The 26,154-nt window shown below is 63.7% G+C and overlaps 1 protein-coding gene across 3 annotated transcripts; it reads left to right on the top strand.

The window, feature by feature from the left end:
* The first annotated feature begins 379 nt into the window (after positions 1-379).
* Positions 380-25,891, top strand: SPEG (striated muscle enriched protein kinase). Of its 3 annotated transcripts, XM_072342494.1 has the most exons (43): positions 380-803; positions 3,485-3,524; positions 4,698-4,727; positions 5,126-5,215; positions 5,321-5,699; positions 6,682-8,099; positions 8,238-8,381; positions 8,827-9,009; positions 10,481-10,692; positions 10,857-10,945; positions 11,142-11,323; positions 13,237-13,497; positions 14,406-14,564; positions 14,725-14,914; positions 15,016-15,245; positions 15,359-15,478; positions 15,651-15,755; positions 15,826-16,032; positions 16,136-16,259; positions 16,335-16,507; positions 17,182-17,294; positions 17,493-17,661; positions 17,750-17,843; positions 17,993-18,193; positions 18,315-18,375; positions 18,539-18,616; positions 18,726-18,898; positions 18,981-19,007; positions 19,174-19,326; positions 19,413-19,455; positions 19,550-19,618; positions 19,732-21,901; positions 22,018-22,164; positions 22,240-22,356; positions 22,443-22,610; positions 22,947-23,069; positions 23,221-23,385; positions 23,563-24,175; positions 24,259-24,498; positions 24,569-24,792; positions 25,116-25,191; positions 25,397-25,546; positions 25,682-25,891. In XM_072342494.1, exons 1-43 carry the CDS (start codon positions 771-773, stop codon positions 25,887-25,889), a joined length of 9,951 nt encoding a protein of 3,316 aa, XP_072198595.1. In that variant the 5' UTR covers positions 380-770; the 3' UTR covers positions 25,890-25,891. The 3 variants fall into 3 exon arrangements, with proteins under 3 accessions (XP_072198595.1, XP_072198596.1, XP_072198597.1); XM_072342495.1 differs by lacking the exons at positions 18,981-19,007; positions 19,174-19,326; positions 19,413-19,455; ... (11 more) ...; positions 25,397-25,546; positions 25,682-25,891 and having other exon boundaries at positions 386-803; positions 18,730-18,873; XM_072342496.1 differs by lacking the exons at positions 13,237-13,497; positions 14,406-14,564; positions 14,725-14,914; ... (27 more) ...; positions 25,397-25,546; positions 25,682-25,891 and adding an exon at positions 12,346-13,142 and having other exon boundaries at positions 409-803.
* The last annotated feature ends 263 nt before the right edge of the window (positions 25,892-26,154 follow it).

Genomic DNA, 26,154 nt, shown 5'->3' on the forward strand with positions numbered 1-26,154 from the left:
CCAGCAGGAGATCCCCTTTGTGCCAGCTCTGCCACTTGTGTGCTTCGCCTGACGCACAGGGTCTCCACGGAAACCCCACAGCATCCCTTGGATGGTGGGGCTGTCAGCAACGTCGTACGAGCAGCTCCCTTTGTACCCGGTAATTTGCGAGTTATTATGAAGCCGTGACAAGCTCCATGCTGGGAGCCGTGGGCTGGGAGGGGGAGTGCAAAAAAGCAGCCGGAGCTGCCAGGCATCGTGGTGTGCATGTGGCAGTGCCATGCAGAACCGGTGCTGAGCGTTGTGCTGCTGTCATCTGCGCTGGGGTGCGCTGAGGACCCCCGGCACTGAGTGGTGCTGAGCGCAAGAGCAGGGAGCAGATCTGTGACTCTGGGCAGGGGGCTCGGGGCCCCGCATCCCGCACAGCCAAAGCCATCAGGAGGGCAGAGGGGCGCGGGATGTGTGCGCGCATCCCCCATCCCGCGGTGCCCCCGCCACCTGTGCCCTGACCGTCCCCCGCCGCTGTCACTGCGTGCCAGGGCTGGCAGGAGGCGGAGGCGGAGGCAGGCGGAGGAAGGATGGAGGGAGGAGCACTCCAGTGATGCTTCATGCTCACAGCCCCAGCCCTCCCGAGAGCCCAACCTGGCGAGCCCTTGCCTCTCCCTCCGCCCTCCCCGGGAGGATGCTGGGGGCCCCACCGGGGCGCTGACAGCGGGGACCCCCCCAGTTGCGGGCTGCGGCGCTGCCGGGCCTGAGAGGCGGTGGCCGGGCCGCCGGGACTCTGCAGAAGCATGAAGAAGATCTGGGTGAAGAAGCGCTTCCAGGTAAGGGCTGCGAGATGGTGAGCGCACGGGGGAATGGAGGTGGGGCGGGGGGGAGAGTAGCGAGAAGCGGGCGCGCGTCCATCCCGGGTGGGGAGAGGGCGAGCCCGGCCCTGCGCTGCTCCCCCACCCCGGGTTTCTCCCACCGCTAGCCCCGCCCGCAGAGCCGCCGGTTCCTCGCAGCAGTGCCGCGCAGGTGTTCAGCATCGCCTTTGCCAGAACGGCCGCGAGCCCATGGCGGGGGTCCTGTCCCCTCCCTGCCCTCCGGAGCCACCGGAGGCGGCTGCATGGCTCCCCCCGGCCCCGCCGCCGGTGGTCACGGAGCTGGAGATGAGGCTTTGCATGCGTCATCCCCTCCGCGTCAGGAGCATGCCTGGCACAGCAGAGATCCTCCGCGGGCCTCTCCGCACGCTCTGCCGAGTGAGGAGCAAGGACGTCACCGGGCCTCGGCGGTGGGGGGAGGATGGGGGCATCCTGCCAGGAACCCCCTCGTGGGGATCACAGCAGCACCCCACTGCTGCACCCTACGTGGGTGCACAGCCACCCCACTGTCACTTGCTGGGTGTCCCCACAGTCCCCACCCAGGCGTGCAGGAAGGGGACATGGATACCCTGGGATGCTGTGGGGAGATGACAGCCCTGCCCAGATGTGGGGGCATCCATCTCCCCTGGGGGCAGTACCTGGATGCCCCATCTGCCCTTGGGGATGGCCTGCGTGACAGGGCACGGTCCTGCTATGCTGGCTGAGCTCCGCACACCACCTGGGCCACCCGCTGCCTCCCTGCTTCCCCTTGGCCCTGCTTCCTGTTGGCCTCACAGTCAGCAATACCAGTGCCATGTTGCTTGGCTCCATGTGCCAGGAGAGGGCTGTGCTCCACAGCCCCACTCGTCCCATGGCCACAGCTATAGGGATGGATAGCCCCCTGGTAGGACCCTGCATGAGGATGGTGTGTCTATGCAGGTACTGGGGCAACAAGGCAGGTCTCACCCTACCTCGCCATGGGGCAAGGCTGAGGCTGGATGCTCATCCCCACTGGCTTTTCTTCCCTTCTCTGTGAGTTCAGGGTGGGCTCCAGGGGCTCCCCTGTGCTGTTTCCTAGGCTGAAAATGAAACCCCAGGCAGGGTGCATCACTGCTGGCCAGGTTGCCCAGATCTCAGCCCACTGGGGTTGGTCCAAGCTGTTCCTGCCAACCTCCAGCCCCCTTTCTGTCCTTCTCTTTGAAAGCAGAGGGTTAGTTGCTTGGAGGTGACCCTACATCACCCAATGCCTGGGGGATGCTGCTTTCTGAGCTGTGGGTGGGTGCCATGTCCCAGGGGTCCGGGCCGGGGGTGCTCTGTAGGGCAGAGGTCAGGGGCTCACCTCCCCCTGTAGCAGTGGGCCCTGCCCTGCTGGGTGCAGTCACCAGATCTGGTGGGAGCCGATGGCGCCAGTCCCCGGGGAAGCCGTGAGCACACCCGATAATGGCACTCAATTGCATTTTCATTTTTTAATGGGGGAATTATCCGCCGATGGTGCAGTTAATCACTCATCTATCTTTCCCTGGCCTGGAAGGCGGGCTGCCAGCCAGAACCAGCACAGGCAGTCAGGGAGGGGAGGTGAAGCCTGGCTCAACCTGGCTCAGCCTGAATACAAATGTGCTTCGTGCATCCACTGCCCTCTGGCCAGCACCTCATGCTGGGAGGGAGCAGTGGGAGTCCCTTTGCACTGCCCACTGGCACCCTGGGGGCTGCAAAATGAGCCTGCTGCTGTTGTAAAGACATCTGACTGCTGGTTGTGCTTGGCTGTCTGTCTGCCCCTGGGGCTGTCTGTCCCTGGGGACTGTCTGTTGTCCATACCTGAGGGCTGTCTGTTGTCCATACCTGAGGGCTGTCTGTCTGTGAGCTTGTCTAGAAGCTGCAGGATGGGCGGGAGGCTCTGGGAGAGCCCCACTCAGGCTCCTCAGTGGGCAGCAAGGGCATAGGCTGCTGTTGTCCCAGGGAGTCACTGCTGCCCGGCTGGGCTGGGAGCAATGCTGGGTGCTGGCAGCTCATCCCTGCTGCCTGTACACAACATCCCCTGTCCTACCTGCCTACATCAGCATGGCAGCCAGGTGGCCCTTGGCAATCAGATACCCAGCCCTGAGCTACGGTGAAGAGGAGGGAAGGGAGCTGGCAGGGAGCTGCTGGCACCTCTGCCCCACACTGTGATCCTGCTTGCCCAGACGGTGAGGCTCCCACACCTCTCACCCTACAGGCTGGTCATCTCATGGCACTTGTGCCAGGTGGCCTCTCTCACAGCTGGCATGGCCACCATCAGGCTGGGGGATGCTGTCCCCATGCTGGGCCCATGGCCATGGCTGAGTCTGGGCCAGTGCCTGGAAGACGCTTGGCTGGCTCAGTCCCTGTGCTGGCGCGGGCGGCAGCTTCGAAGGGGCTGTGGAGCATTTGGGCACCTGCCCAGACGAAGCTGCTGTCTGCAGGCAGCAGGACTGGGGTGCACCGTGTCACCCCTGGGCGCAGGAGGGGAGCAGCACCAAGAGATGTGAATGCATGTGCACTGGTGGGCATGCGCTGCACGTGCCCACCTACACCCGTGCACGGCTGTGTGCGTGGGGTGTGTGCCGGTAGGTACCCTGGGGGCGTGCAGCCGGGGGTGTGCATGAGGCTGTGCTGTGGATAACGCTTTCTTCTCTCTTCCTTTGCAGAAAACCGGCCACTCGCGGCGCTTCGGTCGCTTCACGCATGGTGCGTTGAGTTACCAGGATTTGCCCCCAACTTCTGGGATGGGGTCTGGCCCCCCTGCAGTACCAGGGAGGGGGCAGTGAGCAGAGGCTGTGCAGGGCTGGGCACAGCCCTAAAAAGTGTTGAGGGGCTCCTGGTTTGTCCCGTGAGCGTGCCTTTGTCCTCACAGCTCCAGGAGCAGGGGTGCTGCTGGGAGAGCTGGGGACACGGTGGCAGGCAGCCTGCTGCAATGGCAATGATGGGACAGTTAGCAGTGTGCTGGGCTGCACCAGCCCAGCCCAGGGAGCTGATAGCAGTGTGGACCCCCATTGGGATGTGGTGTGCGATGACAGGGCTGGAGAGCGGGGTATGTTTCCTTTGCCAAAGGGCTCTGCAGTCACAGCTTGTGATGGCTTGCATAGTGGTGAGGAAGAAATGGTGACCCTTGGTATCTACGTGGGTTTGATTTCCTGGGAAGGAACAGTACAGTGGCTCTGCACTGACTTGGCCACAACATGCTGGGCACACAGTGCCCCACAGCCTCACACTGAGAGCAGCATTGGTGCTCTCTCAGCCAGAACCACATTATGGGACACAGCAGCACCTCTGAACACTTGCCGGGGTTCAGGATGCAGAGTGCATACCAGGCCTGATGCAGCATGTGTGCCCCTGGGCGCACACATCCATGTGTGCCAGCACCTGGGGCACAGGAGGTGAGGGCACAGGGCCCACAGGACAGCTGGAGCAATAGCAGGTACAGGAGCTGGCTGCTGTGCAGGCAGGATGTGACCATGGTGTGGGGAGGGGGAGATGCCATGTGCTTTACAGGAGAGATGCAGGGAAAGGGAGGCTGAATGTGGTGCTAAAGATGACGTAGTGGCTGTGTCTGTGTAGTCAATTTTTGCAGAGAAGGCTGGAGGTTCCAAACCCATGGCCTCTGCCATACGGAAGGGCAAGGCACCAGGTGCCCACTGTGGGCCCTGAGCCATCTTTGGCCTCCAAGGCCAGCACATGGTGCCAGGCTCTCTGAACTGGCACAGCCCGCACAGCTGCTGCCCTGGCAGGTCACTGCCTCATAGTAGTGCAGGGACATGCTGGGGACAAAGTCCTCCCCAGTGCCCCACGCGTCTCCGCAGGCCGGGCCGATAACCGGGTGTTGATGTCTCTCTCTCTCTTGCTGCCCCTATGGAAGCGAAGTTTTCCGCTCCTGCAGGAAGCAAAGCTACGGTAGGAAGATGCCCACCTCATGCCAGTCCTGCTCCCAGATGGGGCCCTCTGCCCCCAGCGCGTCTCCCTGTCGCAATGCCACACTGTCCCCCTGTCTCCATCACCAATTTACATCCTCCTTCCCCTGCATTTCCACCGCCACCACCATCTTTTCTCCTGCCTCCATCCCACATAACGTCATCTAATGTCACTCCTGTCCCATGGTCTTTCCAGCCTCAGTCCTGCCTTTCCTGCTGGCAGCCTGTCCCTTCTGTGTCCCCCATATTACAGTCATCCCTCTCCTACCCTTGCTCTCCTGCTGTTCAGAATTGCCTGTGTGCTGCTCATCAGCTGCTGGAGCCGGTAGGTCTTTGAGGAGCAGTGCCAGTGTCCCCTCATCCTCTACTCTTCCCCCACAGACTCGGAGACCGGCGAGGATGAGCCCAGTGACCCCCAGGTGACGCAGCGCAGCAAGCTGCAGGATGAGACGGCCTTCAGCACCCCCACGGGTGAGCTGCGGGGACACAGAGCTTAAGGGGTCCCCTTGGAGCGGCCCGCCTGTGGGATGAACTGGGTGGGATACCACTTGGGGATGCCCACCGCTCTTCTTCCAGGTGGCTCTGACACCCTGGTGGACGCCTCCATGAACACGACGCCAACCTCGGTGCTGGCCCTGTCTCAGGCGGAGGAGCGCTCCAGCTGGTCGGGCAGCCAGCAGACCGTGGTGGAGAAGGAGCCGGATGCCAACCTCCCCGTGCGGGGACCCTACCTCCGCCCTAGTGCCTGGCAGCCGCTGGGAACTCCAAGGCAAGCAAACGCGCCATCCCCACGTGGCACCGAGGTCCGGCACCTGGGCGTGGAGCCGCTGGTGCGGGCATCACGGGCTAATCTGGTGGGCACAAGCTGGGGGTCGGAGGATAGCCTTTCTGTGGCCAGTGACCCATACGGCAGCGCCTTCAGCCTGTACCGAGGACGGGCGCTCTCGCTCCACGTGTAAGTAGCAGGGAGAAGTGCGCGGAGGGGACATTGCTGGGGCCATCTCCTCCCCGCAGCCATCTTCTCTCCTCCGCCTGGGCTTTCTTTGCCTTCTCCATGTCCGGATGAGGAACGGAGGCTCTGAGCAGTAGGCACCTGGCACTGGTGAGGAGGGAACAGCCCTGGGGTGGGGGGCCTGGAGCGGGGTCCTTATTTGCTATGGCCAGTTAAGGTTTGGGGGTAACCCCATCTGAACTGAACCTCTTCCTGGCCAGCTGTGAGGGCTCTGCTTGGCCAGGGACATGGGGGCACAGAGGTGCGACACCCACAGACAAGCTGTCCCCGCCACCCAGGGGTGGCAGTGGTGATGAGGGACATACTTCTTCCCCAGCGCCTGCTGACATGCTCAGAGCCCCTGTCCCTCCCCAACCCCACAGGCCTTCTCCTTCAACCTCCATCATCCCCTTTTTGTTTGAGGCTGCTTGTTCCACCAGAACCTCATCTCACTTTTTGATTTCTGCACTGCACGTGCCAAGCCCTGGGATGGGGCCAGGGGGGTGGGTGGGGATTTTGGGGGTGGCAGGGCAGGGGGACATGTTGGCAGCAGCATGTACACTGGGTGATGACTTGTGGCCTTGCAGAAGAGCTCTCTGCACTGCCCTGGCATGCTGGAACACCCCAGGAAGACCCCTCTGTCCCTGTGCCCTCATCTTGCCTGCATGGCAGCTCTGGGAAGGGCACTTGCTGAGTGTCCCAGCTTCACCACACTGCTGTCCTACATGGGTGTCCCTGGGTGATGAGACACCAGCAGTAAGACACCACTGGGTCATACCAACAAGCTGGTTCCTGGTGGCGTGTGGCTGGATCCCCTCGCTGTGGCGCTTTGAGGGTCCTGGGGCTGTCCCCTGCCGTGCCCTATTGGGTGGTTGGGTTGGGACCCATGATGCGGCCATAGGTGAGGGCGGGCTCTGACTTGCTCTCCCCCGTTCTCCCCTTGCAGCAGCATCCCCCAGGGGGGGTACCGACGAGACGACCCCCACAGCGGTCCCGTCTCCCCAAAGCCAGGCGCTGAGCCTCCGCACTCACCCGCTGCCCTGCCGCTGACCGCCAAGCCGCCCATCATCCGCTCGCCGTCCCCAAGAGCTGGCCTGTGCCCCCCCACGCCCTCCGGAGCCACCTCGCAGCCCTCTGCCCGCCTCCCCTCCTCCACCTCCTGCACTCCTGTGACCCCCCGCAGGACGTCCTCGGTGCCGGCCGACTATCAGGACATCGTTCCCGAGGAGTACGAGGAGAAGATCAAGAAGCCCAAGTCTCATTCGCAGGGCAGCACGCAGGACTCCCGGCCCGCCACGCCCATGAGCGACGCATCGGGCCGCATCTCGGTGCGGGCATCGCCCAAGCTGGTGCGCGCCGGCTCCAGGATCTTCGAGCGGCTGCAGTACTTTGAGGAGCGCCGCGGGAGCCTGGAGCAGGCAGACAGCCCGTTCCCCGCACGGCCGTGGCTGCCCCTGCGCAAGACCCGCTCCTTCGACCAGCCAGGCTGGGAGCGGCGGGTGGGCACGCCGGGGGGCTGGCGGGACGGAGAGGGCAGCGCGGCCAGCCGCCGACAGGCCTTCCGCCAGAAAGCCGCCTCCTTCGACGAGCGGGGCAAGTTCGCCGGGCGAGTGCAGGACATCGAGCACAAGTTCTCGGAGGAGCTGAGCCGCATCAAGAGGACCGTGTCCAAGCAGCAGCTGCGGCGCTCGCAGGAGCTGGGCAAGGCTGAGCCACAGCCACCCGCTGAGCCCCCCGCCGCCCGCACCCCGCGCGGCTCAGCCTTGCCACGTAAGGCGCAGCCAGCCAAGGCCTCGGCTCCGGCCGACGGCACGCACGTCATCCAGCACCTGGCTCTCTCCAGCGTGGCGCTGGTGGGACCCAACGGGGAGCCAGAGCCGGGGGGACAGCGGGCACGGAGAGGCCCGGCACGGGGCGGCGTAGTGGAGGAGGCAAGGAAGGCTGTGCAGCAAGATGGTGGTGGGGAAGTGAAGAAGAAGGAGCAGTGGTTGTTGGCACAGACCACCCCACGGGGTCGTGCCGCTGAAGGGACTTCGTGCCCGGATGGAAGTCCTGTGGCTGCAACCAGGGCCCCTGGGGTGGCGAGTGAAGGGCTGGCTGCCAGGCTGGCTGTGCCCCACGGGCTGTACCGCAGGCCGGAGGTGTCTGCGGAGGTGCGGTTCCTGCCTTGGGCGAAGCCGGGCATGGAGCAGGAGGCCCGGCTGGAGAGGAGCTGGGCAGGGCAGCACAGCACAGGGAAGGAGGTGGAAAGAAGGCAGGCGAAAGTGGTGGAGAAGAAAGAGAGCATCCGGACGGCTCAGGAAGGCAGAGGCACGCGAAGCAAGGGGAAGGGGCGCCGGGCCCGGCCCACCTCTCCAGAGCTAGGTAGGACACAGCTCTTGTCCCAATCAGAGGAGGTACCGTGGTGTTGCCACACCTCACTGCCACCTTGGGATGCCCAGAGCGGCACAGGACCCTGTGCTCACCCTGCTCATGGCCGTGGGGCCATCTCTCCCTGTGCAGAGTCCTCGGATGATTCCTACGTCTCGGCGGGTGAAGATCCCCTGGAAGCGCCCATCTTTGAGATCCCCATCCAGGACACAGCGGTGGCTGTGGGGACAGAGGTGCTGCTCAAGTGCATTGTCACGGCCAACCCGCAGCCAGAAGGTGAGTGGTCGCAGGGCGTGAGAATGCAATGGGCTCTGGCACTGTCGCCCTGTCTGTCCCAGGCTCTTGGGGCCACCTGAGCTGTGTGGCGGAACTGTGGCTCTGTGCTCCTCAGGGAACAAAATGCCTAAAATGCAGGGTGCAGGCAGAACCTCTGTGATCCTCCTGTGCTGGGATAGCATGGGGAGGCACCAGGCAGGAGCAGCCGGCAGAGGCTGGCAACGTGCAAAGCAGCTCTGTTTCCCTCCTCCATCTTCCACTGGAGGGCAGGAGGATGCCAGGAACCATAGCGGGGCCTCTCTCCATCAGGGTCCATGGGGACCTGGGGCTGCTCCTGATGGCAAAGCGGTCCCCAAGCTGGGCAGAGAACTGCGCTGACGCCCAGGGGAGAGAGGACTCTCTCTTATCCCGGGATGGTCTGAAGTGACCCTGCCTCTGTCCGCAGTGTCCTGGAGGAAGGACGGGGTGCCGCTGAGGAGCAGCACGGCGCGGCCCATCAAGGCGGAGGGCGAGCGGCACACCTTGCTGGTCAGGAGCGCCCGGGTGGCCGACGCCGGCCTCTACACGGTGACGGCGGCCAACGAGGTGGGAGCCACCTGCTGCAGCGCCATCCTCAGCGTGCGGCCCGGTGAGTGCCGGCGGCCGGGATGCAGGCAGCGGGGGGCGGCGGGAGGGCCGGCGAGGCGACGGGCTGCCTGCCAGCTCTGCTGTCACTGCTAGGAAAGCTGCTTCCTTACCCTACAAGGCTCTGTCTGAACCGAAGCAGCTGACTCGCTGCCGGGTTGTGCCGTGGGGGGAGCGGGGTCAGGCACCGAGCATCCCCAACGAGTTGGCAAGTCCAGTGCCTTGCGGGGCACCCCGGCTGCCCACCGACGCGCAGCCTGCGTTGGTGCCCAGCGTGCCCTCCGCCATCCGGGAATTCCCGTCCCACCGCAGCCCCGAGGTGTTCCCATCTCAAGACTTGCCCTGGGGAGTGCAGAGTCCCGGGGGAGCTGCAGGAACCCCGATCCCCCCCCCGCCTCGCGGCGCCCCGGGGCGCTGAGCGCGCAGCCGGGCAGCTGCCGCCCCTCGGAGGCGGAAGGGAAGGGGGTCGGCAGCCCCCAACCCGTCGCTGGGCCCTCCCCCGCTTCAGGCCCAGCCCCGGGGGCCGGGCGGCGGCGCGGGGCCAGGGCGGCGCTCGGCCGGGGAGGGCTCAGCGCTCCGGGCTGGATGTGCGCCCGGCGCCGCCGCATCGGCCCCGGACCCGGCAACGGCAGCGGCGCTCCCGCGGTTCGGTCCCGCTCAGGGAGGGGGCCGCGTCCCCCCCGGTGAGTGCGAGGGGCACCGGAGGGCTGCGGGCGGAGGGGCTGAGGGGAGCCCTGCGGGACCGACGGGAGTCGGGGGTCGGGACCCCCGCAGCTATCCGCCCTGCTGCCGCTTCACGCGGGCAACGAGGGGGCAGGGGGGGCCGAGCCGTCACCGGGCAGCCCGCCCGCTTTCCCGCTTCGGCAGCTCCGTAAGGGGATCCGCTGGCCGGGGGGGGGGAGTGGGGGGGTGGGAAACGGTGGCTGACACGGCGGGGCTGGAGCAGGGCCAGCACCCCCACCTCGGGCAGCGCTCAGCCGGCAGCACGCTCGCCCCCGGCCCCGCTCACATCTCACCCCCATCCCGGCCCCACGTTCCCCCCACGCCGGCCCCGCTGCCCACGCGTGCTCGCCGCGATACCGAGCTCGGACCCTGGGAACGGCTGTCCGGGCTGCGAGGGAAGCGCAGCTGCCAATGTCACCTTCAGCCTTCTGCCGGCTCGAGGCAGGGGCAGCCATTCCCGGAATCCGGGCGGCTTAAGGATGGGAGCGCGGCCTGCTGCGTAAGAGCCACTTGAGCCCCGCTGTCGCCTTGCGGGATATCGCGTCCTCTTATCGGCCCCGGGGCGTGTTTCGCACCCACCCCCCGCGCAGCCCAGCACCCCTTCGCTGCCGGCTACCGTGCTGCTCCTGGCGGGATGCAGCATAGGGTGGGCATCCCCGGGCATTTCCAGGCATAGAATGGTGGGGAGGGGTCCCCTAGCCTCCTGCCCGGCTCTGTCCGCTGCCGGCTCCTGACCTACCCTCTCCTGCCAGCCCCCGCCGTGGAGCGGCATGGGAACCTGCCCCCCCCCCTGGGCCAGGTCAGCCCCATCACCTCAGACGAGGAGTACCTGAGCCCACTGGAAGAGTTCCCAGAGTCTGGAACCCCGCAGCACAGACCAGCCATGAAGCTGCAGCCCCGAGCGGAGCATGGAGCTGCCCACAGCTCTTCGGAGAGCAGCTTCAAGGCTGCACCCACCTTTGAGGTGAGCTGAGAGCCCCCCCTGTGACCTGGCAGAGGAGGAGCTGTGCCCTGTGGGGCTCTAGGGCTGCCCCTGTGATGGGGTACAGGTGGTCCCCGGGGTGGTGTCAGGGACACGTGGTCCCAGGGTGATGGTTGCCAGCTGCTTCCTGACCTCCTCTTCCTCAGGTGGCCCTATTGGACCAGTCGGTGCTGGAGGGACAGGATGTCAGCATGAGTGTCCGCGTCCGCGGAGAGCCCAAGCCCATCATTTACTGGTGAGTCCTGGAGCTCACTGGGTCACAGGAGGGCAGGGAAGGGGGCAGGCATGAGGATGTTCCCGTTTGGGGCCTGCCAGCTCAGAGTAGCACCAAGGAGATGTGCTCTGGTCTTGGTCTTGGTTGAAACTGAGGAGAATGAGGCTTTCTATGGGGCCAGCTGTGACAATGCCTCTCTGCCCATGTCCCTGAGCAGGCTGCGGAACCGGCAGCCCGTGAAGTACGGCCGCCGTCACCATGCAGAGGAGACAGAGGGGGCCCGGGGTCTGTACACACTGCACATCCTGGCAGCTGAGCGCACTGACACCGGCTTCTATACCTGCAAGGCTGTCAACGAGTATGGCACCAAGCAGTGCGAGGCCAAACTGGAGGTCAGAGGTAAAGCTCCTTGAGGGTGTCCCCATGTCCCCATGGGGCTGGCCAGTTCCAGCACCTTGCATGAGCTGTGTGGGGAAGGGGCTGCTGCAGACCCCTTCTTGGTGGTGCTGCTTCTTGCCCTCCCTGCTGCAGAGCAGGTGGGTGTGAGCCCAGCGCAGGAAGCGCATTGCCTGGTGGGGTCGTAGGGAGGGGACATGGAGTGGTCATAGTGCTGCAGAGGCTGGCCCTGCAGAAGGAGGCATGCTGCCACACTGCCCAGTCCAAATGTGCGGCCCCACAATAGTGGGTCCCGCTGCCCAGCTGTGCCAACGCCCCCAGCTCCACCAGAGTAGCTTTACACTGTGTCCCCTTGTCCCCATATGGGGCTGGGTACTGGCCCTGGCTGTGCAGAAAGGGCTCATGGCCTTGGTGGCCCTGCAGAGGACGTGGCCCTCCACCATGCACACAGCTCCTTCCTTCTCTGCCTGCAATCTGTGCCCAGGGGGCAGCTCAGAGAGAGTTGTCCCACCTGCTTGCTCCCAGCTCAGAGCAGGTCCCACAGTACTTGGGTACCTGGGGCTGCGCTGCCCCTCCCCAACCCTGCAGTGAGCTCCAGCATCCTCCTAGAGGCCCTAATATGTGTGTGCAACAGGGGAGTGACGTGGGACCAAGAGACTTGCAGGAAGGGGATGAGTGATGCTGTCTTTCTCTTGCCCTTTGCTTTGTGTGCCCTGCTCCCCCCGGCCCTCCCTGCTGATGGCTGCCTGAGTCCCTGGGCTGTCCCAATCCCACCCCAGCCTTTGCTGCACTGCTTGTGTCCTGCCAGGCCCCCACTCCCAGCAAAGAGTGGCAGCACAGGAGTGGCCATGTGAGCCAGGCACGCACCCAGCGAATGGATGGGTGATGGCTGAGGCACCAGTCCCCCTGCCGTGCTCCATGTCTGTGGCACGCAGCATGGCGTGTTGGCATGTGCGTGTGTGCCGGCCCCGTCTCCGCTGCACTAACCCTTCTGCTTGCTGACTGCGGTTTTTGTCTGTACGCAGGGGGAGTACGATAAGGGGGTTCATCTCTCAGAGCCACGGGGGCTCTTAGTTGGACACCTCTTAGGCAGTGGACCTCACCTTGCATTATTACCTTCTGCTCCACCCGCCGCCTCGTCCTGGATGCACTGCGGGGATGCGTGGGCCCTCGACGGCGGGTGTGGGGCACATGGGGTGGCCGGGCACCGTGTCACCGGGGCCGAGCAGCAGGCGGGGGGCAGTCAGTAGTGCCAGGCACCCCCTCAGCCGGGCTAGGGCGGCTGCCCAATGCTGTCTCGTGTCTTGCTCCATCCGTGTGTCTGTGTCTGTGTGTCCTGCTGCTCCTCTCCTCACTGCTCAGGGGAAGGGAGCAGGGAGCTTGGCCCCGTGGCTGCTCAGTGCCAGCTAGGGCCATACGAAAGGGAACGTGGTGCAATGGCTCCCATCACAGAGCCTGGGGGATAAGGGACTCGGGGACCCCCGTGCTGAGGCTGTGACCCTAGGGTCTGCCCAGTTCCAGCCACAGAAGCAGCCCCAGCTTTGGGTCTCTTCTCCCCAGGGTGGGGGGGGCTTGGTGGGATGTGGGCTGCGAGGCCGTGACCCTTTTTGTAGCTCTAATAAAATCTGTTTGGTAAAGCGCTGTGTGGTGTGTTCCTGGCACGGACACTTCCCCTCACCTCCCGTTGCCTTCCCTCTGCCACCCACCCTGGCTCAGCTCCGCTTTCCACATCTCGCCCTCACCTCCTCCCCGCTGCACCCCTTTGCCTGCACCCCGCTCACTGCCCATCGCACTGGGCCCCTTCCCCGCATGCCCCCACCCTGCACGGCTCCTTCCTTGCCACCCCCCATGGTTGCTTTTCAGTTGCTGAGATGCATCTCTCTTTCTCTCTCTCTCTCTCCCCCCTTCCCGGGCAGCTCGGCCCGAGTGCCAGTCCCTGGCTGTGGTGGTTCCCCTGCAGGACGTGGTGGTCGGGGCGGGGGAGCTGGCACTCTTTGAGTGCCTGGTGGCTGGCCCGCCAGACATGGATGTGGACTGGCTGTCACGGGGCCGGCTGCTCCAGCCCGCCCTGCTCAAATGCAAGATGCATTTTGACGGGCGCAAGTGCAAGCTGCTGCTCACCTCCGTGCATGAGGACGACAGTGGCATCTACACCTGCAAGCTCAGCACGGCCAAGGGTAAGTGGTGGGCACGCAGACCCTGGGGGTATTGCTTGGGATCCAGCCTTGGTGTGGTGCTGGGGAGACTAGCACACCTCCATCCCAAATCATGGCTGAGTGCCGGAGGGGGTGTGGGGATAGAGAGCGATTTGTGCCCCCAGCAGCTGGTGCTGCACAACTTCATGGGCTCTAGTGCTGCATAGAAGGGCACCAGTCAGTGAGCCTGAGCCTGCAGCCCCCCCGACTCAGCCCCGTCCAGTAGGCGTGCAGCTCCCAGGCACTGGGAGATGTTTGTGTCATGACTGTACCATGCATCAGGAACTGCATGCCTTCTCCAGAGCTGCTTGCAGCACAGCTTCAAGCATGCTCCCATCCCCAGGTTCCAGAGCTTATGGGCTCCTGTTACTGACATGTCCCTGCTAGCCCAGCACAGGGATGTGGGCATTTGGCAGGGGCCAGGGTGGCCTGCCCTCCTTTCCAAAGATGCCACTGGTGGCAGGAACCACTGCACACTCCTGGCTGCCCTGTCCTGTGCCCTCTGCACTTCCCCCTGCACACAACCTATGTCTCTCCTTCACCAGCCAGGGACAAGTGTCTCTGTTTCCCTCCTGGCTTGAGTAGAGACCCCATCAGTGAGTTCCTGCTTCAACCATCCCTGTCTTGAGCATTGCACTTGCACTCCCAATGGTAACCCCTTGCCCCAGAAGGACAGGGCACCCTCCCACTACACCCAGCAGATAACATCTCTATAGTTAGAGGAGAGGGAAGAGGCACTCAGCCAACAGAGCCCAAGCCCTGTGCCTGGATGCTATGCACATGCACTCTGATCCCCACAGCCCCCATGGAGTGACATGCTGTGCCCTGCCCCATGTGTTCAGCTCTGCTTCTGGCCATGAGGGTCTCACCCCCCCACGCTCTCTTTGCAGATGAGTTGACCTGCAGTGCCCGGCTGACGGTGAAACCCTCCGTGCAGCCACTCTTCACCCGCAAACTGGAGGATGTGGACGTGGTGGAAGGACGGACGGCACGCTTTGACTGCATGGTCAGCGGGACCCCTGCACCGATGGTCACCTGGAGCCACTTTGGTAACCCCTGTGCCATGGCCTCTATCTTACAGCCCTCATCCCATTGGGTCTGCACCCCTAAAGGAAACCCAGCCTTGCTCTTGGAGCATCAGAGGCACAGGGACAGGGACACAGAGGGCTGTGCTGGGGCTGCTGATGCCATATTCATGTCTCCACACAGGCCAGATGGTGCAGGAAGGGGAGAACGTGCGCATCCAGCAGGATGGGGGGCTGCACTCACTGGTCATCGTGCATGTGAGCAGTGAGGACGAGGGGCACTACGTGGTGTCTGCTAGGAACACCCATGGCCACGTGGAGTGCTCTGCTGAGCTCTATGTGGAGGAGCCACGACCATCCGCTGCCTCCCAGATGTAAGATGGTGTCCCCTACTTGGTTCCCATGAAATCTGCCAGGCAACTCTATGCTGCTGGGGCCAGGCTGGGCACGCTGTGCTCATCACGGGTGCCCACAGCTCCAAGCTGGAGAAGATGCCATCCATCCCAGAGGAACCAGAACAGGCGGAGACCGAGGCAGAGTGCTTCACCATGCCTGACTTCCTGAAGCCACTGCACAACCTGGAGGTGGTGGAGTCCAAGGAGGCGGTGCTGGAATGCCAGGTGGCTGGGATGCCCTACCCATCCATCACCTGGTTTCACAATGGCTCACGCATCGACAGCACTGACGATCGCAAGATGATGCAATGTAGGGTTTCCTGCTGCTCTCCCCTTGGCCAGAGCCACTTCCTTCTGGGCACAACACTGCCCAGGAGGGGAGCTCTGCACCGCACTGATGTGCTCTTGCATCCATCCCTGCAGATAAGGACGTGCATCGCTTGGTGTTCAGAGCCGTCAGCCACACGCATGCTGGTGTCTATAAAAGTGTTATTGCCAACAAAGTAGGGAAGGCCACATGCTATGCACACCTCTATGTCACAGGTAAGTAATCTCACCACTGGGGGCCGCTACTCCTGTGCCCTATATCTGGGACTCAACGTCCCTATAGCAAGGTGACAGCAGATGGGACCACAGGGCAGTGCAGGTTGCAGGGGAGTTGGTGCTGTCTGGGGACTCCTGGAAGCTCACCCCACTCCACAACTCTCTCATGTAGATGTGGTGCCAACCCCCCCGGATGGGCCCCCCACAGTGGCCTCGGTGACTGGCAGAGCCATCACACTGACGTGGAACAAGCCCAAGTGGCTGGACACGGCCATAGGTGAGGGGCAGGGGGTGGGCATTGCTGTGTACAGTAAAGTGGGCTCTGCACTGACCCTGTCCCCATGCAGACCCCAGCTCGGTGACCTACGTGATACAAATGCAAGTTCTGGGCATGACACAGTGGATGGTGTTGGTGGCTGGCCTGCGGGACACTACCTACACAGTGCACGGGCTCACCAAGGGGGCCCAGTACCTCTTCCGTGTCATCACTGCAACCCCCAAGACCAACAGCAAGCCCTCCCCACTGGTGGGGCCCGTGAAGCTCCTGGATCGGGGTGAGTGCACAGCAGGGTGCTGGGCTGAAGGGGCAGGATGGGTGGCTGCAAGCCCAGGGCTGGGTGTGTGATCTGGGAGGGGTGGTGACAAAATGTGTGGCAGGTCCCTATCTGGATGAGGCTCCGGTCATCCTGGACAAGCCTGATGTAGTGTACGTGGTGGAGGGCCAACCAGCCTCCATCACCATCACCATCAACCACGTGGAGGCCACCGTCACCTGGAAGAGGTAGGACGCACTCTAGGTGTTCCTCAGGGCATACACCCAAGGGTGATACGCAGAGCTGATGGTGTGTGCCCGCAGGGGCGGGCAGGTGCTGGGGGAGCAGGAGGGCACGTGCGAGGTGACGATGCCGGATGATGACCAGCACTGCCTGCGGCTGCTGCGCGTGGGTCGGGGGGCTGCAGGGCCGCTGGCCTGCGAGGTGAGCAACCGCCACGGCACTGCCCGCTGCACCCTCCGCCTCCACCTCGCAGGTAGGTGCCCCCGTGCCGGGGGGCTGTGCCCCTCTGCTGTGGGGGTGGCATCCTCCCATAGGGTAGCACTGCCTTCAGGGTGCGCCGTGGCTGTGTGCCATAGCGGGCACTGCCCCATTGCATGGCATTGCTCATCCATGATCTGTACTCATATGCTGTGGGGATACTGTCCTACCGGGTGGTGGTGCCTCATGGGGCTAAAAGCTATGCATGCATGTCTGGTGTCTTATCTGATTTGAATAGAGGCGTCCCGCATGCCCCATGATCATGTGCATGGGGTGGCACTGTGCCATGGGTGACGCTACCCCAATGGGTGGCACTGTGCCATGGCCCATGGTGCCCCTTGGCCACGTGCTATTAATAGCACTGCTGCATGGTGCCCCTTATCTGTGTATGACACACACTGCTCCATAGCTAAGAGTCATGAGGGAAGCTCCACAATAACCCACACCAGTGTCATGGCTAGCACTGCCCCACAGCACCTCACATCCATCTATAAAAGGTAGATGCAGCCCCACTCTGTCCCACTCACGTCCATGTCCATTGAGTGGCACTGCCTCATGGTGCCCCGTTCTCAGTGTGTTGGTGTGGTATGTCCCATGGCCCCATGGCCCTGTTCTGACTGTGTTGGTGTGGCATTGCCCTGTGGTGTCCCATGCCCCATCTCTTGGCAGAGGCACCGCGCTTTGAGTCCATCATGGAGGACATTGATGCCCAGGAAGGGGAGACACCCCGCTTTGCCGTGGTGGTGGAGGGCAAGCCGCTGCCGGACATCATGTGGTACAAGGTGGGATGGGACCTCAGTACCTTGCCCTGACCCACAGCCCACCAGACCCACAGCTGCTGCTCCCCTCCCTGTTTTGGGCTCCTTGTTCTGGGGCTTTGGGTTTGTGCTCTCCCCAGATGACTCAGCGTGCTGCAGGCGCTGGGGGTGGGAGCTGGTGGGGGGATGGCATGGGTCCCCTGACACCTTCTGCACCCCCAGGATGGGGAACTGCTGGAGGAGAGCAGCCACCTGAGCTTCGTTTATGAGGACAACGAGTGCTCCCTGGTGGTGCTGGGTGCTGCTGAGCCCGACAGCGGGGTGTACACCTGCACGGCCAGGAACCTGGCAGGAGAGGTCTCCTGCAAGGCTGAGCTGGTGGTGCACGCAGGTAGAGCCAGCCAGGTCCCCTTGGCCCTGCATTGCAGGCCTGCCCCCTGCCCCTTGATCAACCCTGACAACACCTCTCCTTCCTCCAGCCCAGCCTGCAGCTGATGCCACCATGGAGGAAGATGCGCTGCACAAGGCACGACGCCTGACTGACTACTATGATGTACACGAGGAGATCGGGAGGTACGGGGCCAGGAGATCCTCTGAGGACAGTCGTCATCCTCCAGTGATGGTCCTGGGGCATCTCCCTGCGGGTACAAGTGCCTACCCCAGCTTCTCAGCAATGGGGAGGTCTTCCCTCCCCACCTCCTCATCCCACTGGCACATTGCAGGGGGGCTTTCTCCTACCTGCGGAGAGTGACAGAGAAGAGCAGCCGTCTGGACTTTGCCGCCAAGTTCGTCCCTGGCAGGACCAAGGCCAAGCAGTCAGCACGCCGGGAGCTGCACATCCTCTCACAGCTCGACCATGAGCGCATCGTCTTCTTTCATGATGCCTTTGAGAAGAAGAACGCGGTCATCATGGTGATGGAGCTGTATCCTCCAGGGGTGCGGTGTGGGGGCCAGGGGAGGGCTGGAAGGCAGAGTGAGTGCATGGGAGCAAGGTGGGAGGAGGGCATGGGCACAGTGTTCCCTGTGATCCTTGACCATTCCCAGCTGTGCTGAGGATGAGCTGCTGGACAGGATGGCAAGGAAGTCCTCAGTGTGTGAGTCTGAGGTGGGTGAAGTGGGCAGGGAGACAATTGATGGCTGGGATACCAGTGTCCACCCCATCCCATGGACAGATGATGCTTGTTGTTTTGTGCCAAAAGGAGGTGGCATCCGACAACCTCATCAGGCCCGCTGCTGCCTGGTGCCACCCCACCTCTGCTCCCTTGCAGGTCCGCTCCTACATGCGGCAGATCCTGGAGGGAATCTGCTACCTTCACCAGCACCAAGTCCTGCACCTGGACATCAAAGTGAGTGTTCCCTGGGTCCCTGCAGAGGGAGCAGTCCCTGTGCCTTGCTGTGCCTCTCCCCAGTGGGAGCCTCCTGCCAAGCTCCCACCTGCCCTGCACTCTCCTGTAGCCAGAAAACCTCCTGATGGCAGATTCAAGCAGTGAGCAGGTCCGGATCTGCGACTTCGGCAACGCTCAGGAGCTGACGCCCGATGAGCCGCAGTACTGCAAGTACGGCACGCCCGAGTTTGTGGGGCCAGAGATTGTCAACCAGAGCCCTGTCTCCAGTGTAACCGATGTCTGGTAAGGGCAGCCGGGTAGACCTGGCATCCCCACTGTGCTGAGGGACTGGTGCTGTGTGGTGACCCTGCTCTCCTCTCCACAGGCCCGTGGGGGTCATCGCCTACCTGTGGTAAGTGCCCCAGTGCGTCCCCACAGAAGAGACCCCCATTCTGTTCCCTTTCTGTGCTCCTCACCTCCTCTCTGGCTGCTCCTGCCATGGCACTGAGGCAGCCCTCAGTCCCCAGGACATGCCAAGCTGTTTCCCGCATCCCAGTGACAGTGTTCCCTCCTCACAGCCTCACTGGGATCTCCCCCTTTGTGGGTGAGAATGACAAGACGACACTGATGAACATCCGCAACTACAACGTGGCTTTTGAGGAAAGGATGTTCCAGGGGCTCACTCGGGAGGCCAAGGGCTTTGTCATCAAAGTGCTGGTCAATGACAGGCTGTGAGTGCTGCGGAGCCCGTTGGGGTGGAGGAGCTGGGTGAGGGGCTGGCAGGATGCACGCCTCACCTGGCTCTGCTGCTTCACAGGAGACCCAATGCGGAGCAGACTCTGGAGCACCCCTGGTTCAAGGTGAGTTCCAGCACAGAGCAGCACCTGGGGGCAGCAGTGTTGCTCAGGGCTTGCTGTAGGATCTAAATGACTTTGCTGTCCCCTCTCCCTGCAGACACTGGCCAAGGGGAAGGTCATCAGCACTGACCACCTGAAGCTCTTCCTCTCCCGTCGGAAATGGCAGGTGGGGTTAGGAGCTGGGGTGGGAAGAGAGCAATTGGTACCAGTCTGGCTGATGCCATGCGTGGTGCTGTGCTGCCTGCCTGAGCCTGACCCAGTCCTGTCCGTGGGCTGCAGCGCTCACAGATCAGCTACAAGTGCAACATGGTGCTGCGGCCGATCCCGGAGCTGCTGGAGGACACCTCCAACCACCTCTCCATCGCTGTGCCTCGCCACCTCAAGGAGTCTCCAGCCCTCTCATCCTCCTCAGACTCAGATGACCTGGACGAACTGCCCTTCATCCCCATGCCGCACCAGGTGGAGTTCTCTGGCTCCCGCATGTCCCTCAATGAGATCCCCACGGATGACGAGATGCCAGGGCCAGCTGAGGGCCTGCGGCAGGAGGTGGCTGTGCCAGGGGACGGCTCCGCCATGGAGTGGCAGAGCGAGGCCACGGGAAAGGCTGTAGTAGCCCTGGGGAAGAGGCCGAGGGCCCCAGGGCCACGGCGGCAGTGTGCAGAGGTGGAGGCACACAGCTCCTCCGATGAGGAGGCCCCCGAGGCCCAGAAGCGGCTCGAGTATCCCCACAAAGCCATGAGGAAGGGCTCCAGCCTGGAGTCCCCGGAGAGCACCCGGCGGGGTGAGCTGAAGCGGGGCAGCTCGGCCGACAGTGCCCTGCTGAGCCGGCCCCCAAGCCTTGAGGAGGGGGCTGAGGTGGGCCGGGAGCCTCGACGTGCCCTGGCCAAGGCGGCCTCCATGGAGCTGCCGCGGCGGCGGGGAGCTGAGGACGAACATGCCCAGCGCCTGGAGCTGATGCGGCAGCGCCTGCTGAGGGGCAGCACCACCGATGGCAAGGTCAGTGGCCTGCGGGGTCCGCTCCTGGAGACGCTAGGGGTCGGCCCCGGCAAGAAGGGGCAGTGGCCGCCCCGCATGGAGCAGCTGGCACCCTCAGTACCGAGGTTGGTGCGGGCAGCGTCCAGCGAGGCCGCCTCGCCCCACCTGCTGCCCCCCGAGCGCGTTCTGCAGAAGAGCAGCTCCTTCAGCCACGGTGATGCTGAGCCTGTTGTCCGGCACCGCCGCTCTGGTGCACCCCTGGAGATCCCGATGGCCCACACTGAGGCTCAGAGGCTCAAGGAGTTCCCGTCACTCTCAGCGCTCTCCGAGGCACGGCCCCAGGTGCCGGAGGTACCGCAGCCCCCTGTGGCCAAGGCTGCCCAGGAGAGGAAGCCCAGCCCTGAGGAGCGGGTCCAGCCTCAGGCCAGAGCCGCTGTCACCACTGTGGGGAAGAAGTCAATGGAGGAAAAGGTGCCCACCAAGGCTGAAGCTGCTAGAGCCACAGGGACGCCTGGGGTAGGGGCTGCCAGGCCCAGAACAGCCACCCCACAACAGCCTTTGGCCTCTGGGGCTCGCACCCCTAAGTCCTCCTACGCAGAGGTGATGCAGGCGATGGGAGCCACATGGGAGAAGGAGCTGGCCACCAAGGAAGCACCCCAGCCCTCTGCCCCTGCTGAGCCCCCCGCACCAGCACCAGCACCAGAGGAGAAGAAGGAAGCACAGCCCACCGGCTCGTCCAGCTCCCTGCTCATCCAGGACATTGACTCTGAGGAGGTCTTCGAGGCCAAATTCAAGCGGAGCCGTGAGTCATCCCTCAGCCGTGGGCTGAAGCTCCTGACTCGCTCCCGCTCTGAGGACCGGCACTTGGCCAGCCCCTCGGCCCGCGACGATGGCATTTACCGGCCCACACCGGCTGGCGTGCCCCTGGAGCTGCGCCGGAGCCAGCCCGCCGGCTTGGAGAAGTCCAAGTCAGTGCAGGACTTGCACGAGGTGGAGAAGGACAGCAGCTTCCTCCGCAGGATGTCCGTGCTCCTCAAGCGCACTCCACCCCCCGAGCGGAGGAAGAGCAAAGGGGAGGAAGGTGGCGGTGACACTCCGACCCGCGGGCGCCGCTTCTCCTGGAGCCTGAGCTTGGGCAGCTCCAAGGAGCGCAGGGACTCGGAGAGCCTCAAGTCGGAGCCGGGGGGCGGCGGGGAGTCGCCGGTAGTAGCAGTGCGGCGGAAGATCAGTGCCACTATGGAGCGGATGTCCTCGCGACTGCGCAGCCTGTCAGACGAGCGGCCCGAGGACGAGGGTCCGGGGGAGCTGGGTCAGCAGCGGCCGTCCCTGCTGCGCCGCTCCATCTCGGAGGGGGACAGCCTGCGACGGGTGGGCGTCGTGGCGCAGGACCAGGTGGGACCACCCCCGGCACCGGCACCATCCTCCGAGTCCCTGCGCTCGGAGGGCAGCACCCGCTCCACCGCCTCTGCCAAAGGTGAGCTGGGAGCTGGGAGCACCCTGGAGCCGAGCTGCCTCGGCACGGCCACACGGGCGCCCCGGTAAGTCCCCAGGAATCAGTCCTAGCCACCCTCTCTCCCCACGTCCCCGCAGGTGAGGGACAGAAGCGGTCGCGCTGGGAGCGCTGGGGGCTCTCCCGGACGAAGAAGGAGAAGATGTCCTCGCAGCCCAGCATCCCCTCCAGCCTGCTGCGGGAGGATGGCTCTGCAGCTGGGCGGCAGCATGCACCCAGCGAGTCAGGTAGGCATGATCGGGATATAGGGCACATGGGTCGTGCCCTGGCACCCTGTCCTCACCGTGCCCTCTGCTCTCCAGATTTCCCCCCCATTTTTCACATCAAGCTGAAGGACCAGGTGCTCCTGGAGGGTGATGCCCTGACCCTTTGCTGCCTGCCTGCCGGCTGCCCAACCCCCAGAATTGTCTGGATGAAAGGTGGGGCTGCTGATACCAGGACTGCCCGAGTGGGTGGGTGCCCAGGGAGCAGCTGTAGCATTGCTCTCCTCTGCTCCCCTTTGCAGATAAGCGCTCACTGCAGCCGGACAATGTGCTGAACATCATCTCTTGTAAGGACGGCCGCCAGATGCTCACCATCTCCAAGGTCTCCAGGAAGGATGCGGGGCTATATGAGTGTGCAGCCGCCAACACCCTGGGCACAGCCATCAGCTCCTGCACACTAGCTGTGGCACGTAAGGACACGGGGGTGGGGGGATCTCAGGGGACAGAGGTGCTGCCCCACAGGGATAGAACACATGCCGGCTGCTGGGGGATTGTTTGTATGGGCTGCTCGGGGCTGGCTCTGGCAGGAGGGATGCATGCTCAGGCACTGCTGCTAACACGGTGAGACAGCCACGGAGCTGGGGACTCTCTGGGGCAGAGCACCGGATCCTTGCTCTGCCCATCCCTACTTGGGGCTTTCAAGGGGGACAGGCTGCTGCTGCACAGGCATCTCCCTGTGTGTCCAAGCCCACACACTCTGCTGCTGGCCAGGCACCCAGCCCGCCTACTTCTGTGTCCCTCGGCAGGGCTCCCTGGGCGGCCTGGCACCCCAGAGATTGCCCAGAAGTACAAGAACACGGTGCTGGTGCTGTGGAAGCCTGCAGAGAGCAAAGCCCCCTGCACCTACACGCTGGAGCACAGGCTAGAGGGTATGTGGCCAGTGAAACATGGCCACCCCTACTCTGCTTGCGAGCACCCTCAGCTGGGCTACAACCCTCACCCTTGCATGGATGGGTGCTGGGGGCCTGGGAAAGTGGGACAGGGTGCAGCCTGAACCTCACCATGCCTCCATGCCGGCAGGGGAACATGAGTGGAAGTTGGTCAGCACCGGCATCACTGACTGCTACTTCAACGTGACAGAGCTGCCCCCTGGCAGCGCTGCCAAGTTCCGGGTGGCCTGTGTCAATAAGGCTGGGCAGGGGCCTTACAGCACCGTATCAGGCAAAGTGCACCTGGAGGCAACAGGTAAGCCAGCCGTTCCCATGGGGCAGTGCCCACAGTGAGCCCCGCTGAATGAGGCTGCAGCAGCAGGGTGCTTTGCAGGCTCTTCCTCCAGGACATTAGACAGTGGGATGCTGCTTGCACCCTGCTCCTGGATACATACACCCCAACTCGGCTCATGGCTCTCCTTCCTCCCTGCAGACTCCCGTGCTGCTCCAGCCAAGAACACTGCCATCCCCATCCCCGACAAGGCGGCTTCCAGCCGGTCGACCCAGACACCCCAGGCACAGTTGGAGCCCCCGGCCCCAGGGCTGCCCCCAACCACACCGCCCCGCAAGCACAAGGCAGTGCTGCAGAAGCCTGAGCAGTCACTGCAGCCAGGTGTCCCTGAGGGGGCACAGCCAGACCCCAAGCTCCCACCCAACATCACTGTCTGTGAGCCCCCAGAGCTGGTGTTCACTGCCCCTCAGACTGCTGCCATGCCCCACACAGGCACCACTGCTGCTCCCACGGACACATCTGCTCCCACCTCGCCCACAAGGGTGTCCCCCCAACCTCGGGCACCCTCTCCATCCAAACCTTCCCCTGCCCCCTCGGCGTCCACCACCCCCAACACTGCACCCACCAGGAAGATGCCCCCCTACATGGTCACATCCTTCGTCTCTATGCCGCCCACCTCACCCCCTGCCCCGGAGGTGCCTGCCTCCACTCTGTCTTCCAAGGAGCCCTCGCGTGACAGCAGGGCCCCAGACGGCACGGCACTGCGGCAGGGTGTCCCACAGAAGCCATACACCTTCCTGGATGAGAAAGCGAGGTGAGGAAGTGAGGGATGGGGTGCTGCACCTGGATGCCCCTGGAGCATCCTGCTCAGGGGGCTGAGCATCACCCTGTGCTCAGGGGCCGCTTTGGGGTAATTCGGCTGTGCAAGGAGAATGCCACAGGGAAGCTCTTCATGGCCAAGATTGTGCCCTACGAGGCAGAGAGGAAGCAGAGCGTGCTGCAGGAGTATGAGATCCTGAAGGCATTGCACCACGAGCGGATCATGGCCCTACACGAGGCGTACATCACCCCTCGCTACTTGGTGCTCATCTGTGAGAACTGTGCTGGCAAGGAAATCCTCTACAGCATCGTGGACAGGTCCAGGGGGTGGGGGTGGTTGGGTCTGGGGGGACAATGTGGGGACCCTGCTCATGTCTCCTATCCCCAGGTTTCGCTACTCAGAGGACGACGTGGTGAGCTATGTCCTACAGCTGCTGCAGGGCCTCGAGTACCTGCACGGCCGCCGTATTGTGCACCTTGACATCAAGCCTGACAATGTTGTGGTCTCGGGCACAAACGCTCTCAAGATCATTGATTTTGGCAGTGCCCAGACCTACAACCCCCTGGTGCTGCGGCAGCTGGGGCGACGTGTGGGCACACTGGAGTACATGTGTGAGTGGGGCATGCTGTGCCCATGCACAGGGCCTGGGGAGCTGAGAGGTGCCTGGGGAAGCTGAGTAGTGGTTGGGATGCTGGGGGTATCTGGAGGGGACTGTTAGAGCTGCTGGGCTCAATGGGTGCATTTGGGTGTCTGTGGGACATACGGGGTACCTGATGCTGGGTTGTGTTAGGGTGTTAGCAAGGGATGCTGGAGGAAGAAGAGGTGGGGTGTTGGTGGTGCTGTCTTGGCTGTGGGTGTTGGTGGTGCTGTGGGTACTTGGGGGTACTGGGGTTGGCCACTGTGCATATGACTGAGCTTCTCACTCTGTCTGCAGCACCAGAAGTGGTGAAAGGCGACCCGGTGGGCTCCGCTGCGGATGTCTGGGGTGTTGGCGTCCTCACCTACATCATGTAAGAGAAAGGGGCTTGGGGGTGAGCATCTGAGATGTAGCAATCCCCACGCAGGGCCACCAGGCTGGATTGGAAAGGGTGGGGGAGCGATGCTGTAGCCCTACAGACTGTTCCCAACTGGATGTTTGTCCCACACGGGGATTTGGGTGGGTGCTCAGCGCCCTCTCCCCACTGTGCCCAGCCTGTGCCACTTCCTCCCTCTCAGGCTGAGCGGGCGGTCGCCATTCTTTGAACTGGACCCCATTGAGACAGAGAACCGCATCCTGGCAGGGCGCTTTGATGCCTTCAAGCTGTACCCCAACGTCTCGCAGAGCGCCGCCCTCTTCATCCGCAAGGTCCTCACAGTCCACCCCTGGTGAGTGACTCCTGAGCCCCATCCCTGCTTGGGAAGACCCAGGGGGACACCTAGGGGGGCTTGGAGGGAAGTGCCGGTTGGGGATGGTGTGGAAGCGGTGGGCGCCCCGTGGTCTCTGACACCGAGCTGCCGCAGGAGCCGCCCCACGGTGAAGGACTGCTTCGCCAACACCTGGCTCCAGGATGCCTACCTGATGAAGCTGCGCCGCCAGACTCTCACCTTCACCACCAATCGCCTCAAGGAGTTCCTGGTGGAGCACCAGCGGCGCCGTGGTGAGGCTGTCACCAAGCACAAGGTCTTACTCCGCTCCTACCAGGGTGGCCAGCCGCCGGGGCCACAGTAGCCGTGAGGGGTGAGGAGCCAGAGGAACATTCCAGGGGCCGCGGGACAGGGCGGCCGAGGAGCCGGGATGAGCCCACGGACCCCACCTGCCAGGGATGCCGGCAGGGCAGGACAGGGAGAGAGACGAGCGGCGTCTTTCGGTGGAGTCAAAGAAGAGCTTCTGGAAAATGGTGCCCCAGCCGGGGTCGGGTGGAGATGCTGGGATGGACGGAGAATGTGGCAGAGGGTTGGGGGAAGAACGCGACGGGGACGGGATGGGGATGGAG

Source organism: Excalfactoria chinensis, chromosome 7 (assembly GCF_039878825.1).
Source record: "Excalfactoria chinensis isolate bCotChi1 chromosome 7, bCotChi1.hap2, whole genome shotgun sequence".
Lineage (NCBI taxonomy): Eukaryota > Metazoa > Chordata > Aves > Galliformes > Phasianidae > Excalfactoria > Excalfactoria chinensis.

Bases quoted from the DNA above. Each gene is read 5' to 3' on its own strand.
- SPEG (XM_072342494.1), top strand. From the start codon at position 771: ATGAAGAAGATCTGGGTGAAGAAGCGCTTCCAG. The intron at 13,498-14,405 runs GTAAGTGGTGGG...CTCTCTTTGCAG, and splicing joins CAAGCTCAGCACGGCCAAGG to ATGAGTTGACCTGCAGTGCC. The intron at 22,611-22,946 runs GTAAGGACACGG...GTCCCTCGGCAG, and splicing joins CTGCACACTAGCTGTGGCAC to GGCTCCCTGGGCGGCCTGGC.